Source organism: Populus alba, chromosome 13 (genome assembly GCF_005239225.2).
Source record: "Populus alba chromosome 13, ASM523922v2, whole genome shotgun sequence".
Classification (NCBI taxonomy): Eukaryota; Viridiplantae; Streptophyta; class Magnoliopsida; order Malpighiales; family Salicaceae; genus Populus; species Populus alba.
In genome coordinates this window covers 10,460,972-10,476,926 of record NC_133296.1, presented here as the reverse complement: position 1 = coordinate 10,476,926, position 15,955 = coordinate 10,460,972, and the positions used below count along the sequence as shown (strand labels likewise).

The following is a 15,955-nucleotide window of genomic DNA, read 5'->3' as shown; positions in this document are numbered from 1 at the left end:
GTTTTTTATAATTTATATAGTTAACCTTTTTATGGTTCAACCCCGGTCTTGTCGGGTTATTACTTCGACACTCCTACACTTGGGAGAAAACATCAACTCTTTGATCATTTCATTGGATAAATTAAATGAAATCCTATACCACTAGGAATATTTATGCAAGATTTCCTAAATTAATAAGGAGACTACATTTGAATTAAAGACCTTATCTAAATTTGACATTTAAATATGTATGCATGAAACTAATATTCTTTATTTTTATATAAATAGGTTGGTAGATTTAAATAAGTTGTAACATATCCTTACGAAGCATACTTGATGCTAACAAATTGTTAGGACAAATTTTTTTGGATTGACATCGAAATGTCAGAATTGTTCTCAAGTAAGAAAATAGATTGTACATTCTAAAAAATCCAATTCCAAATGCCCTTGCTAAGTGTAAAATCCCGAGAAAAAAAATAATGAATAAATTAAAATTAGTTCTGTTCTTTCTGTACCTGTGATTTGGTGGCAAGAAACGACGGTGACAGTAAAAAAAAGAAGCTTTACCCCTGTTTGTTAGCGTGAATGCCTTGTTGTTCTCCATACAGTATGAATATGATAGTTTTCCATATGTGCTCTAACCAGAAACCATTCCATAAGCTGAGAAATTATTAGCAGTCCACATCAAAGCCGCTCTCATAACAAAATTATGTTTCCTCAATATGTCATAAGTCAAAGCTCTAGAAGACAACAACTGCGTCAACTCATCAATCAACGGTCAAAGACAAACATCTATATTCCGCCTCGGACTGCTCGAACCTGTTATGACCACAGATGAAAACATAAACTCCGGCCTCATACACATCCTTGGTGGCAAGTTATAAACAGTCAATGTGACCGACCAACAAGAATAAGGAGCAGCAAATGACCTGAATGGGTTGAATCCATCTATACATAGCCCAAGAAGCACGTTCCTTCATTCAGCTGAAAAGTGAGGATGAACACTGTTAAAAGTGTTTCCATGTTTCACCGTCAGAAGGATGCACCATCACTCCATCAACCGCATGATGTGATTGGTTTCATGTCATATGCTCAGTAGTCTTTGGTGACATAAATAACCTTTGCAGTCTAGGTGTGATTGGAAAGTATCCAAGTTTTTTATATTCCACGAGAGTCTTTCCTTTACCAGTTCTAAGTTTGTAATGGGAATGCCCACATGTCATACACTCGGTTAGCTCAGCATTTTCAAGGTAGTATACCATGCAGAATTTAGAGCATATGTCACATTCATTGACATTACCTTCACTCATTTTCATTGCATCCATAACCATATTTCTGTAAAGATTACTGTTGTCATTTCCAACTTCATGAATGTTGCTAGCACTAGAAGTTGACCCAACCACCCTTTCTACCATGCTCTGATTAGAAACAAATAGTTCCTCGTGTGCATGCCAACACAACTAATCCTCTATGAACCTTTTAGTTAGAAGATGCATTGTTACAACATTTTAATGCAAAAATTTTTTATTTTTACACTTCTTGCATGAACACCTAATATCGCCATCAGTAAAATTCATCGGGATAGATGTTGCGAAATTAATAAAACCCTGAACTCTGTTACAATAATCCATCATTCACAATCATTAAGGTGAGTCCCGATACATCAATGAACAATCATCCATGACTTTTATCGAACCTTTACAAAATCATGACGATAAAATATAGTAATTAACTATGTTACATAAATAAACATAACAAAAATATTGGTTTGCCCTGATATTATCCAACAAACTAAAAAAAACACTTGTGTTACATATTCATTATCAATTATCAACTATCAATGTCCATATAAATTTATACATATTTAAATTTACGAAAATCACAACTTCATAATAGAATTGATAAAAATTAAAACGAACCTGTTAAACAAACTATTATTTATTTCATCACAACACATCTAATTCGGTGTAATTCAAACAAAGTTTCAACAATTTACAAACAAATATAATTTGATAAAATCTAAAACAAACTATAACAACTACAAAATTATACATTTACACTACAAGTTTCTTTCACAAATAACTATCAAACAAGTATATACGTTAACAAAAAAAAAACATATACTAAAAGAACAATAAAATTCACATTTAAATGTTAAAAGTAAAAAAGGATAGATTTACTTACAAAAAATGATAAAATCCACAAGAACGGATGTTGTGACCACGTATAAAAGTATAGGAAACTTTAGTGCTTGTGTTGAGAAGAGGGGGAGATGTGGGATGGGGAAGAAGAAGGGGAAATAGAGTGTCGACAAAGTGGGTATTTATCGACTGTTACTGACGGAATCATCGACGGACATGATCCACCGGTGATTCCGCTGATGACTATGTCGCGTCACTATATGGAGATCCCAGTTTGAATCCCTCAATTATTTCGTCGGTAAAATCGTCTGAAAAAAAAATTCACGTCATCACACTATTGCAACTTTCCAAAAAAACTATATAATGTTGGTATATTCTGATAAAATTAGAGACATAATTATTTTTGTCGATAAAAATTACCGATGAAAAAAATCCGTTGGTAATTCCATTGGTTTTCGCCGATTTTCTGGTAATGTTTGGAGGTGGTTGGATAGGTTGAATAGGCAATATGTTAATGATTATGGTAGGGTTCAAATTAGAGCTAAGTGAAAATAATTTAATCTTAGGTAGGTTGTTAGGCAAGTTAACACTAATATGGATGAGTTTGTGGTTGATAATGCGGACATGGGTGCTGTTGATTTTGAAGATGTGTTTGTGGGACATGGGAAATGTTTTGGACATCAAGAAAATTATCAGTTTGTAGGGGAAAGATATGGTTATAATTTTGGTCAGATGAGTAATTATAGGTATCAAGACCATATACTAAGTTAGGCTAAGGTTTGGGTACAATTAAGCTAAAATTACCAACTTTTTAGGAGAAAAATGATCCAAAAAAATTACTTAGAATGGAAAAAGAAGGTGGGGTGGATTTTTTAGTGTCACTGTTATTCAAACATCAATATGATTAAAATTAGATAAGTTTTTATATTAATCAATCTCAAAATCAATTTTAAATTTCATGAATGAAAAATATTTTCCTTAAAAAATTTCAATAATTATTCATTGAAAATAAGTACTAAAAATTTACTTTCTTTCAATGTTCCAATATTTAGCCATATTTAGAAGAGTTCAGAAGATTAAGGACTAATATATGAAATGCGTTATAGGTAGGAGGCTAATCAATAATTATTCTTAAATTATTTGTTATATGATCATTAATGTGATAATTCATTAATTTTTTTGTTAGAATTGTATATTTTATTCATTAAAAACAACAACCATTATGTTTGCTTGGTGAAATACATGAAAGCAATAGAATTGAAGAAGTTATTCCTTCATATAGGAAGCATAACAATCGTATAACACCCACAAAAATTCATCACAACCGGGATTATTATAGCTACGATCGTGCTATGACCCTAACTCCATGTATATCCATCAATGCTGCTAGAGACGCGTTGGCATCACCACAACTTGGTCAATGCAACTCTGTTTTCGATAATTACTTCTTAGGGCCCATACCTTTAGCAATTTCCTTGAGCACAACCTTTTGAATCTTCCCAGTTGATGTCCTTGGAAGCTCATCTTTAAACACCTTCGGCACCATAAAGTGAGGCATATTGTTCCTACAAAAATCAATTATATCCTTTTCGCAAGGTTTTTGGTTCAGCCCATCTTTCAAGTCCATAAATGCACACGGTGTCTCCCCCCAAAACTCATCAGGTCGACCCACAACAGCTGCCTCATGAAAAGCAGGAGGTGTATACAACACAGACTCAGCCTCAACGCTACTAATGTTCTCTCCAACGCTAATGATCACATCTTTGGACCTATCTTTGATTTCTAAATAACCATCTTGGTGCATAATGCCCATATCCCCTGTGTAAAACCAACCATCCTTCATGCATTTTGACGTACCCAATGGATCCTTCAAATAACCTAGCATTAAGCACCCGCCTCTCAAAACTACTTCTCCAACTGAAACCCCATCTCGTCTCATGCTCTCCCCTGTTCTGGGATCTACAACGTCCATCTCAGTAAACCCAGCCATGGTAACTCCTTGTCTTGCTTTTAGTCCAGCTCTCTCACTTTCTAGAAATGTATTCCAGTACTCTAGTTTCCATGCACAAGACACCACAAGCCCTGCTATTTCAGTTAACCCGTACCCATGACTCACCACAAAACCCAGTGACTCAGTTCTTGAGGGGCTCAACGACAGGAGATTTTGTTAGGATGTTTAACATCACAGGAGCACCACTCATGTGAGTCACGTCGTGTCTATCGATCAAACTGTAGATTGTGGATGCTTTCACTTTACGAAGATAGATGTTGGTCCCACCAACGGCTGCCTTGCCCCACACATGGCTCCATCCATTGGTATGAAAGATTGGTAACGCTCATAAATATACAGGTTGTTTTGGAACTCCCAAATCCATCAACGCTGCAGCAAACACGATGAAAATACCTCTATGAGATTGGACCATGCCTCTAGAAGACGAGGTAGGGTGTGTTTTGTATTCCAGTTATTGTTGTAGTTAAGGTTTGAAAAAAAATATTTAATAAAAATTATTTTTAATTGAGATTGGTTTGAAAAAATATATGTTTGGTTATATATATATATTGATGGTTTTTTAATAGCGCAACAACATCAGGTGAAATATAATCAGAAACAAAATTGGGATTGCAATCAAATTCTACAAATGTCACGTCATCAAGTAATCTCCATCTAATTTATGTAGTGTTATTGAATAATGTTTAACACTAATTTTTCAAATAAAACAGAATTAAAAATAAAAAATATTTTTTATACTTTTATTTTGCTGGGTCGAACCCGGTTCAATGCATTTTGAGCTTTGTACTGGATCCGGTCCGATCGATTAAATAGTGGAGCATGGCGCAACTGTTCAGTGATTCCTCCCACATGTGAAGCAGCAAAATACTGCTTCTACAAAACCTGCGGCACAACTACACAATTAGTGGCATAAAACACTTTTTTTTTTCTTAACCAAATAGTAGTATGTGTGGCTGTGGGTGAACCTCACCCAAAGCCACATTACCAAACACTCACATAGTCCTTAACAAGTAGTTTAGGACTACTGGGTCCCACTCACTTTTTGGCTGGACCCACTTCAACCCAGGATTACCTTTCTCCACCATGTCCTCATAAGAGCAGCTAAAATAAGCAGTTAGTGATGAAGATGAAGACTGGTGACATGATCAAAAGCTTGATGTCTTCTTTCAAGTACAAGAGTGTCGAAGTAATAAATAACCTGGCAAGACCGAAGTCGAACCATAGGGAGGTTAACTATATAAATTATAAATAACAACAACACAACAACAATAATAATTAGTAGTAGTAGTAGTAGTAGTAATACTAATACTAACAATAACAATAATAGTAATAATAGTAGTAGTAATGGTAATGATATTAATAATAGTAATAGTAATAATAAGGAGAACTTTGATATGTAAGATTGATGGAAGGATTAAAGAATAATAAAAACAAATGTCAAGGTTAGAGGATTCACTAATGATACTTCAAATAAGTATAGTATAAACTCTTATTATTCAATTGGAAACCACACATAAAGGAGGTTTCAATTAGATTATAAATTGTTAACATGATTACATTAGTTATCTTATTCGAATAATGTTAATACTTGTAAATGCTATCAGGCATTCATGATTATAACTTAAATTAACAACAAATCAAGTTTCTTTCATAGCTCAGGTGTTGGTTATATCATACAGTATGGGCTATGAAAGTGCCACGTATTTGTTGTACCAAGTGTTATACAACATAAAGCTAGATTAACCATTTAACAAGCAAAGTATTAAAAGTGAACAAGATAATAAATATAAAACATGTTAGTATCCAACATTAAGGTCCATGTTAAGTTTATATTATACTTATTCTTACACCATTAGTGTAACCTTTTCACCTTGACATAATAGATTTAGCTAAATATAATGAAAGAAAGAAACATAAATAAACAAGATAAGAACATAATTATACAAATAAAGGAAAGGAAATGAAAAGCATAAACAAGAGATTAATATAACATCAAATAAAACTTAAACATTACAAAATAAAAAGAAAGAGAGCAAGAGCATGATCTTGATCTAAACACCAAGATGCCTAAATGCATGGCAAATGCCTCCTTTTATAAGTCAAAATTTAGAACTATTGATTTGATGAATAATTGTTGAGTGGGTGGCCACATCTTGACTTGGTGAAAATCCTTATCTTCTTGTCTGAATAAAACATCATTGCTAACATCAGAACTGGAACCATATGTACTCATGACAGTTCTAGGAAATTCTCTTAGCTTTCCAGGAAAAATATTGAGGTCATTTAGACTTCTAGAACTCGAGATATAGGCTGAACACTGAATAGTGTCTGGTCTGCAAGACAGATTCAGACTTCTCCTTTTTTGCTATAATTTGGACTTGAAAATGGCCTTCTTAGATCTTGGTGTCCACATGAAAGTTGTAGGCCTATGTCTTACCAAATATGTGTAAAAATTGAAGATCATTTGGACATCTAGAACTCAAGATATAACCCAATTACCGAACAGTGTTCCAATTTGGACTGCACCAACATCTCTTTTCTTAGCTTCACCTTTCTTTATCTTCAAAATTTTAATAGTTGAATTCATCAATCAATTCTTTGATTTATGTGATAGGCTTGCATTTAAGATGAATATTTACCATATATTAAGGCATTTTATAGTATCAAACTTGTTATTATAAAACATGCTTTAGTTAAGGAGTTATTGATACTTCAAGTGCAAAATGATAATATAAAACTTTGATAAACATGCACTTTTAAGTACTAATCAACTGTGATGAGGATGAGTATAAGGCATTTTGTGTTTGGAGGAAACAAAGACACGACCTCAAGGATGAGCTCATATGAGAGCATAGTTTTTAAACTTGATCTGGTGGTCGATCCGATCTAATGATCGGGTCACAGATCAGATGGGTTGCCCAAAAAAAAAAGACTATTGGATTTCAACTCCTCGTTAAAGCAAATGCTCCAAAAAGCAACTTTAAGTTTAGGAAACGTAATTAATTTTACCTGTCCTATCCCATGATTTGTATAATTTATCCCATCCACGTTGATGCTGTCATTTCTTGTATGAGACCAAAAAAATATGGTAAGAAATTTTACAAAAATGACCCCAATTAAAAACCCAACAAAAAACTTGTCATGACCTGAATCTCAGGTCCATGACTTGCAACGTAGGAGCAGTATCGAAAGGACATCTCATCTACACTAAGCCTCAGAACAGACATATCAAAAAAATAATTTATTCAAAAATACGCAGCATTTTATAATCTTCAGAAAAATTATATTATTCAAAACTGATAAAACCAAAAAATAGTTTAAGACTCCTCATTAGTAATTAAAACAAAAACAATAATCCATAATACTCATTACATTGTCAAAATCCAAACTTAATTAAAATAAGGTAATAGGGGAACATCTAAGACGTCGAATCAAAACTAAAAGGAAAGCCTCGCAAAACAAGCAACTTGATTATCACTTGACACCATGGCATACCGACCAAAATTAAAGAAGCGGAAACACTCAACAAAGTCCAACTGCTATCAGAAACTAAGAACCTGAAATAATATTAAGAATGAGGGGTGAGTTCAACCAACTCAGTGAGAGAATAACATTTAATATACATTTTAGATATAAATAGTTTGCAAGATGATTTATCTTTATATACATATACATACCAAATATATTATCATAAAGTAGTGGTTTATATGTCAGAGATCAGATGACACTCGAAGATGACCAGATGACACACAAAGGTAACTAAATGACACCCGAAAGTGACACTATGGGATGATCAGTCGCCACAAACTGATGCCTCTCTCACCAGCTAGGTATACAAAATACTATGTGCACATAGGCTAACTACTCTCCGTTAGCATGGAGTTACTGACAAGTCCTATATCAAGGCATAATAGATATTTACATAATCATCAAAAAAATATATATCATATCAAATAGAATTTAGTTCGACAGATTGCGAGTGCAAATTCAAGACTAAATGAGTACTCGGAAAATAAAGCAACATACATAAATATTCAAGAAATTAACTAGTTGTACTCATCGTATAATCAACACCTAGAAAATATAAAACTAAAAGGAATGTCAAATGAAAGACCCGAAAATCCTATTGAGGATCGTTAGGAGAACCTACAACAATATTTGAAATATACTAAAAAAAAATATATAAAAAAAAAAGATCCCAATGCATAAAATAAAACCAGGTTTAGTCTCCTAAGTTTATGGACTAAAACGACAATTTTCCAAAACAAGGACCAAAACATAATTTTATCAAAATTGGAGGACCAAATTGTAATACATAACCACACTAAATTTTCACCCATAAACCATCCTAAATTCTGTATAGAACGAACTAGGGACCGAATTGTAATTTTTATAAAGTCCAAGGACTAAAATGTAAATTCCTAAAATTGAGGGACCAAACTAAAAATATTCCAAATAAATTATCAAACTGAGATTCATCATCCTTAACCTCATAATAACATTGTACAAAATATAAAAATACATTTAGGGGTCAAATCATAATTTTTCTAAAGTTTAGGGACTAAACTGAATTTTTCATAAATCAAGGACCAAAATAAAAATTGATCATCTTCAACCTCAATGCTATTCAGTCCAGATTTTCCAGCAAGGTTAAAATGAATTTCTTAACCCATAAAAATCAATTTAAACAAATCAACTCACAAGTCCTTATTTTTAACAACATAATAATCAATCACCTAACATTAAACCATTTATGATCATAAATCAATCTTAACAACATAAACTTTCAATCCTTATAAACCCTAATCTCTTCTTTAATCATTCCATAAGCAAACTATAATCAAAAGTAATATGAAAGGGAACCACTTACTTGCTACTTCCACAAAAACTCAAGATCAAAAACTAAACTCTTTGGTTTGAGAAAAAAAGGGTCACGGCGGCTATAAGAATTAGAAGAGAGGAAGGAAATTCTCTTGCAACTCTTCCTTAAATACCTAGGTTAACTTAGGTTGGGTTTGGGCTGACTTGGGCTTAGGTTTGGGCCAAAAGTTCGGGTCTTACAAAACTCAATAAAGAAAATCCAATTCCAATTCCAAAAACAAAAACCCATTTCCACAAATTTTTCTTGAATCCCACCACCAAAAACACAAAAAAGTACATGCACTCTTACAGACTATACTTGTGAACACCTTGGAAAGTTTCAACCTTTTTAGCATAAGAGGAAGAGGATTACTCTCTCAAAACCTTAGCACCTCTCTCTAAAGCCTCAAATCAAACCCAGCAATGTTGTTCGTGGGTGACCATTCCTAGGAGCTCTAAATTACCCGCTATCATTGATTGAGGCAAAATGGATGGCTGAGATTGTACAAAAGAAGAAGATGAAGAAGGTTGAGGGCAAGGAGAAGGGTTTGAAGAAGAGAAAGGAGAGAAACTAAAAGGGCCATTAGCAAAAAAAAAAAAAAATGTTATTGAGAAAAGGAAAAAGAGGCTGCTATTGCTGAAATTATCCCTCCGATTTCACTTGTTTTTCCCATTTTTTTCTTTTACCGTGTAAAGAAATAAAATGATAGATAGTGTATAGAGAAATCTTGGGCAAGACAGTTGCCAAGGAGAGACGAAGAGTAAGACAATTGAGAAAAAAAAAATAAGGTCAGGTTTCATTTGGATTTACCCGGGTTCCGGGTTGACCGGTTTCACTGGGTCAAATCCCCGGCTGTTTTTTACTTAGACTAGCTAGCCTGGCTTTAAGCTCAAGTTAATTGAGTTTCTGATTGACCTGCCGTACCGGGACAGATTTTAAAACTATTCGTGAGAGGTAATCAACGAAAACAAGCTGTGACGCCGGAGTATGCAAACATTTCGTGCGTCAAGACGTGTGTTGATGTTGTGGAGGATGGCACCAGCCATGGGCACGGCAAACTGAAGCTCATACGTGGCAGGGACGTTGGGGACCAGAACGGAGACCACGTGGCCGGTCTCGATGCCGTAGAATGATAGAGATGATGCTAATTGTTGTAGTTTATCTTGCCAAGCCTTTCAAGTATGTGTATGGCCTCTGGGAAAAAATCATAACTGAGATTAAGCATCAATTAATTATTATAATTTAGAATATAGTGAGGCAAGAGACTGTCGTTAGGCATAAAACTGTACACGCTTTTGCAAAGCCAAAATAGCATGATTTTCTTGTTATTGGCTCTCGCCAGCAGTGTATCATCCACGAGCACAAGCCAACCTACACAATTTCGTCAAATAAGTTGTTGGTTTTCATGAAATGTGAGAGACCACAAGGTGGTGCTAAGATAAAATGAGAAAGATCTTTTATTTTTATTTTATTTTTGTTGTAAAGACAAAAAAAAAATATGGTGCAATTAAATTCAATGAAGTAATATTTTTGCCAAATTTTAATTACAACTCTCCCTTTTATTTATTTATTTATTTATACTTTGCATTAATAATTTATTTAAATTTTAATTAACACCCTTCCTTTTATTATTTTAAAATATTTAGTTAATGTTTTCTAAATATTATTGAATTTCTTAATTGTTCTTTTTAATTCTACAACCATTAAAAAATATTATTGCAATTTTCTTTAAATTTTTTTATTGATATTTTATGTAAATACACAGTATTTGTATGATGTGTTTATAAAAAAAAAAAATTATATTCTTAGTCAAACCATTAAATATGCATTTTGTTTGTAGCTTTTAGGAGAAAAAAATAACTGTTACTTTAATATTTAATTATTATGAACAACCCTTTCTTATATATTTTTTTAGAATTTATATATTTAACCTCCACCTTTTTGCAGAGGTTTAATGTATCTAGTAGGGGTGATTATTTTCAGTTTGGTTTGTTTTTTATTAAAAAAAATAATCAAACTGGTTTTTTTTAAAAAAACCAAAACTAAACTGAAACTGGTACAATCCAACCAGTTTTGGTTCGGTTTGATTATTTTAGAACAAAAAATAGTTTAAACCAGTTTGACTCGGTTTTTTAGGTTTGACTCGGTTTTTTCCTATTTGGCTTAGATTTTTTCTAGTGAGGCTCGGTTTTTTCTGTTTTATTCATTTTTAATTTCGACTTAATTTTTTAAATTTCAGACTTACAAAACTGAAACCGAAACTATTGGTTTTTTTTTTAATTCTAATCTATTTTTTTTTTATGATTTGATTTTTTCATTTATTTTTTTTTCATTTTTTTTAGTTTTATAGATTTATCGTTGTTTTAAGTCACCCTAATATGTAACCTCTAATGATGGAAAGTTTCCTCTTCCTAAAGAAACGAAACCTCAAAGGATGGTTTTGTTTGCTTTCCCATTCAAGCATAGAAATGAAGGGTTATTTCCTTCTGTCTACATACGATCTGACGACCAAAGCAGAATACTCTACCGAATTCAACAAAGCCAGCTTCCCAAGGCCAATTCTTTGTCAAAACACGAGATGTTTTCGACAAGAGAGATTCTTCGCATTATCACTTTCATAAATACTAAAACTAGTGCACGAGGACAGTACTACTGAAAGCATTCCGAAGGACATAAATCCTTGTGGAAAGCATATACTATTATTCTGACTGGAGGAAAATACATAGATCACTACCTCGTACTAACACACACAGAAACAGACATACATGCTTAGAGAACACACGAATTAAGACTATTATATGCTTACAGTGGATTAGACAAGTTCAGAATCATTTTCCTGGTGCAAAATCATTTCAACTACTTGTCTCATTGTTGGTCTCGCATCTCTGTCTTCAGCTAAACATTTTATAGCCACCTCAAGCAGGATTTCCATCCTACCCTTGTCATATTTTCCTTCCAATTTGGGGTCTATGATCATTTCTATCCAAGAGCTCATTTCAGGAGCTTGCTTCATCTTTTCTCTCACCCATGTAACCAGCCTCCTGTTCTCTATCTCCTCTGCTGGACACTTTCCACTTATCATCTCCAGCAATACCATGCCATAGCTATAAACATCCACTTTAGAGGTGATGGGCAGATTGAAAACCCACTCCGGAGCCATGTAACCTCTAGTTCCTCTCATCTTTGAGAAGCCTTCGTTAACTTGGCTACCTCTTTTTAGTGGCCGAGATAATCCAAAATCTGACACCTTTGGCTGGTAGTTGCTGTCGAGAAGTATGTTCTGAGGCTTTACATCACAATGTAAAACCCACTCTAGGCATTCTTCATGTAGATAAGCAAGGCCTTTAGCAGTCCCTACTGCGATGTCAAACCTCTTTTCCCAACCAAGTGAATTGGAAGAGAGTTGTTCTGCCAAGGATCCATGCTCCATGTACTTGTATACCAAAAGCCTGTGCTTTCCTTCTGCACAATATCCCCACATCTCTGTCAAGTTCATGTGATTAAGTTTCCCAATTGTGCTAACTTCTGCCTGGAACTCTGCTTCTCCTTGGTAAGCATCATTCAGTCGCTTAACGGCTGCTATTCTTTGATCAGATAACATCCCCTTGTAAACAACTCCTCCAGAACCTCTTCCAATCTCTTTGCTAAATCCTTGAGTCGCCTTTTTTAGCTCTGAAAGGGTGAATTTTCTGAAGCCAGTGGTAATTCTGTGGTAATTTTGGGTACCTGCGCTAGAGTTCCGGTGAGTTCTTATAAGAAAACACCACACTATGAAAATGACAACGAGCTCAACCGATCCAACTACCATCGCAAACCGAACGACAAACTTTAGTGATGCATTTTCTTGGTGTTTTGTGTATGTTCTGTTCAGCTGTTTGACAACTGTGCTGGAGCAATCTAACCCAGTTTCTTGGAGAGGCAAGGTTTTTGGCACCTTCAGATACATGTCTCCTTCGAAATTTGGTGAACGTTGCCCGTTCAGCAACTGTGTCTTTGGGTAACAATAAGGAATGTTACTGCGATAGTCATTCTTGACGAACTTGAACTGGAATCCTTTGCAGTCACATATCTGCAAGCACAAGTTTTCACACATTCCGAAGGTGTAATTGGGGAAGAAGCCATAGTCGTAGCCAAAAAACTCAACTTTAGACAACTTAAGGAAACCTGTCTCATTTCTGGTACAAGTGAGATTGAATTCTTGTACACATCCCAATGACCAGTCCGTACGATCCCTGATCTTGAATCCTGGAAGGCATGAACATTTCCTACCAAAGTGAGGAACGTAGCTACAAATACTGTTAGGTCCACAAGTCCCGTGAATCATGCAAGGTTGAGACATGGCTTGCCATGAAACAGTCCACTTGTCCATCCTGTATTTTCGACTGTATAGCCGAATATTACCATCGAAATCTAGTTTCAATATTCTCTGGAATCTTTCTCCATAATCAGCAGTCATAAAGCTTAAATTGTCAGATGAGCTAAAGTAACCCAATGAATCTAGAAAAGCAATTCGGCTGCTGTTATAAGTTGACCTCCTAGCTTCCCAGCTCATAAGCCACGGTTCCGGCCAATATACGCTGATTTCAGGACCTCCGTACAGAAGACGGAGAACGTTATCGTCATCAAAATAAAGCTTGTAGAATCCTGAAGAATAGTTCCCTTGGCTTCTAGATGAAACAAGCTGCATAACCTTGGTGAGTAGTTGCTGAGGAAGTAGAGTATCTGTCGGAGAATGGAAGCTTTGCCAAAGCACTCCACCTTCCGAGTTTTGTAGTATAAGATTACCATTTTCATGGAGGTATAGAAACACAGAGGATTCCGAAACAGTGTCTGTGGACCAAACAGTGAGACGGCCAGCATCGGTAATGATGGCATTACCCGATTTACGTAGAGAAAGCTCTGACTTTCTTCCGTTAACTGGTTGGTCACGGTTTGCCATCCAAACAATGGTGCGGTTGCCTTCACTATATGGCTCACTGAACCATATAGCAAAGCAGTAAGCATTATCTCCGACGGGGAAAAACCCCGCCGAGAAAACGCCATTCGGCGAAGTCAAAACTTCGTCTGCATGTTCCACTGATAAAGATGAGGATCCGCTTAATCTGTCAATTGTTGAAGATGAAAATGAAGAGAAGAAAATCAAAGGCAGAAAAGGCAAGATAATTGATATAGCCATGAGCTTTGAGAAAATTGATTGAGCTTCCTCTGCACACTGGAGTATGTCATTATAAATGTGTGGTGACGATTCACGCAAGCAGATTCAAAGGAAGAATTCAAAGGTATTTCAATTTTGGCTCGTTGTAGGACTAAGGACCTGAAGCAGCCTTTGAAGGGGCGAGATAAAATTACTAAACGTTAAAAAGACGTTCGTTCATCATTAATCTCTATATAGTGTGTTTGGTATTATGACAACTTTTATAATTATAATTTAAAAAAAATATTTTATAAAAAATATTTTGATTAAAGTTAGTTTGGTATTTATATATGTTTGATTAAAACTGTGATTCAAATTGAGATTTAATATATTTTGTTAAGAATATTTTTTAAATTGAAGTTATAAAATAACTAAAAATGATATATATTAATATTGATAGTTTTTAATTTAAATATTGTAAATTTAACTATTGATATTATATCATGAAATAAATAATATTTTGTATAAAGTATTTTTTATTATTTCATTAAACTATCTACAATTTCATTACATACGAAATTCATCCGACAAGGACTATCTATAGTTTCTATGTTTTTTTTAGTGTGCAACAAAATCAGGTAAAATATCATCAGGAATAAAATTAGAATTACGATCAAATTCTGCAAATATTATGTCATCATGTGATCTTCTTCAAATTTATGTAGTGTCATTGAATAATATCAAACACTAATTTTTCAAATAAAACATAAATAAACATTAAAAAAAAATAGAGTTTTTTACTATTCACGTGAACAGTGTAGAGTGAATTTTCACTCTACACTATTTATTTTTTGGTGCAGAGTGAATTATTATTCACTGTGCACAGATGGAAGCAGCTTGGATTTGCTTTCCATTTACATGCGTTTTAAACGCAAAGAATACTGGGTTCCACAAATAGTAACCCATGTTTTATACCTTACCCAACACCAACTTTTATGGGGTTTGCTTCAACCACATAAACAAACATCCTCTAAATCATATTTCATAACCAAAAAGAAAATCAAGAATAATCTTAAGGGATTGGTTTGGTTAATTAAACATTTTCTTAAAACATTTCAACCATTATGATATTTTATTGAGACTTCACTTTTAATACCAAAACTTTATAAAACAAGAAAATAAAAAAAAAATCCAAATAAAATTTACTTTAAAATTTATTAAACTATAGAAACAAACATACACGCGCGCGCGCCCACACACACACACACACACACACACACACACACACACACACACACACACACACACACACACACACACACACACACATATATATATATATATATATATATATATATATATATATATATATATAATATATCTAGGGTTATTGTCTTACTAGCTTTTGACTCCTCTCATTAAAAATGATTCATAATGTTTTTATTATTTCTTGACGAAAATTCTATTAGAAATATAAAAAAATTCATTCATAATTTTTTTTATAAATGCACATAAAATAATTTCTATTCAAATTACATATAATTTTAAATACAATATTTTAAAATTAAAAGATCCATAAATTGTGTTGTTTTAATCCTAATATTGTAAGATTAAAAGTTAGTGGAACACTAAATGGGATTAAAAAAAAAATCCTAATTTATTCATCAAAAACATAAATAAATGTTCTCCTCTTGTGTGTGGTAAACTGATCTTGATCGCTCAATTATCCATGTATAATCAATTGTCTAGTGATTTGATTGTGTTATCATAATTTATTTGTGTATTGTCATAGTCAATATAAGTATATTTATTATTATTGTTCTATTGTA

General features: G+C 33.7%; 1 protein-coding gene and 1 pseudogene across 1 annotated transcript; both read right to left on the bottom strand.

Moving 5' to 3' along the window:
• Positions 1-3,561: 3,561 nt before the first annotated feature.
• LOC118034469 (2-methylpropanoate--CoA ligase CCL4-like) lies at positions 3,562-10,307 on the bottom strand (annotated as a pseudogene).
• A 1,394-nt stretch (positions 10,308-11,701) lies between these two features.
• On the bottom strand, positions 11,702-14,065 carry LOC118034468 (putative receptor protein kinase ZmPK1). Its single transcript, XM_035039769.2, has one exon. It carries the CDS (start codon positions 13,929-13,931, stop codon positions 11,805-11,807), a length of 2,127 nt encoding a protein of 708 aa, XP_034895660.2. The 5' UTR covers positions 13,932-14,065; the 3' UTR covers positions 11,702-11,804.
• Between the last annotated feature and the right edge of the window lie 1,890 nt (positions 14,066-15,955).

Coding starts and splice junctions, on each gene's coding strand:
- LOC118034468 (XM_035039769.2), bottom strand. CDS start 13,931: ATGGCAAACCGTGACCAACCAGTTAACGGAAGAAAGTCAGAGCTTTCT.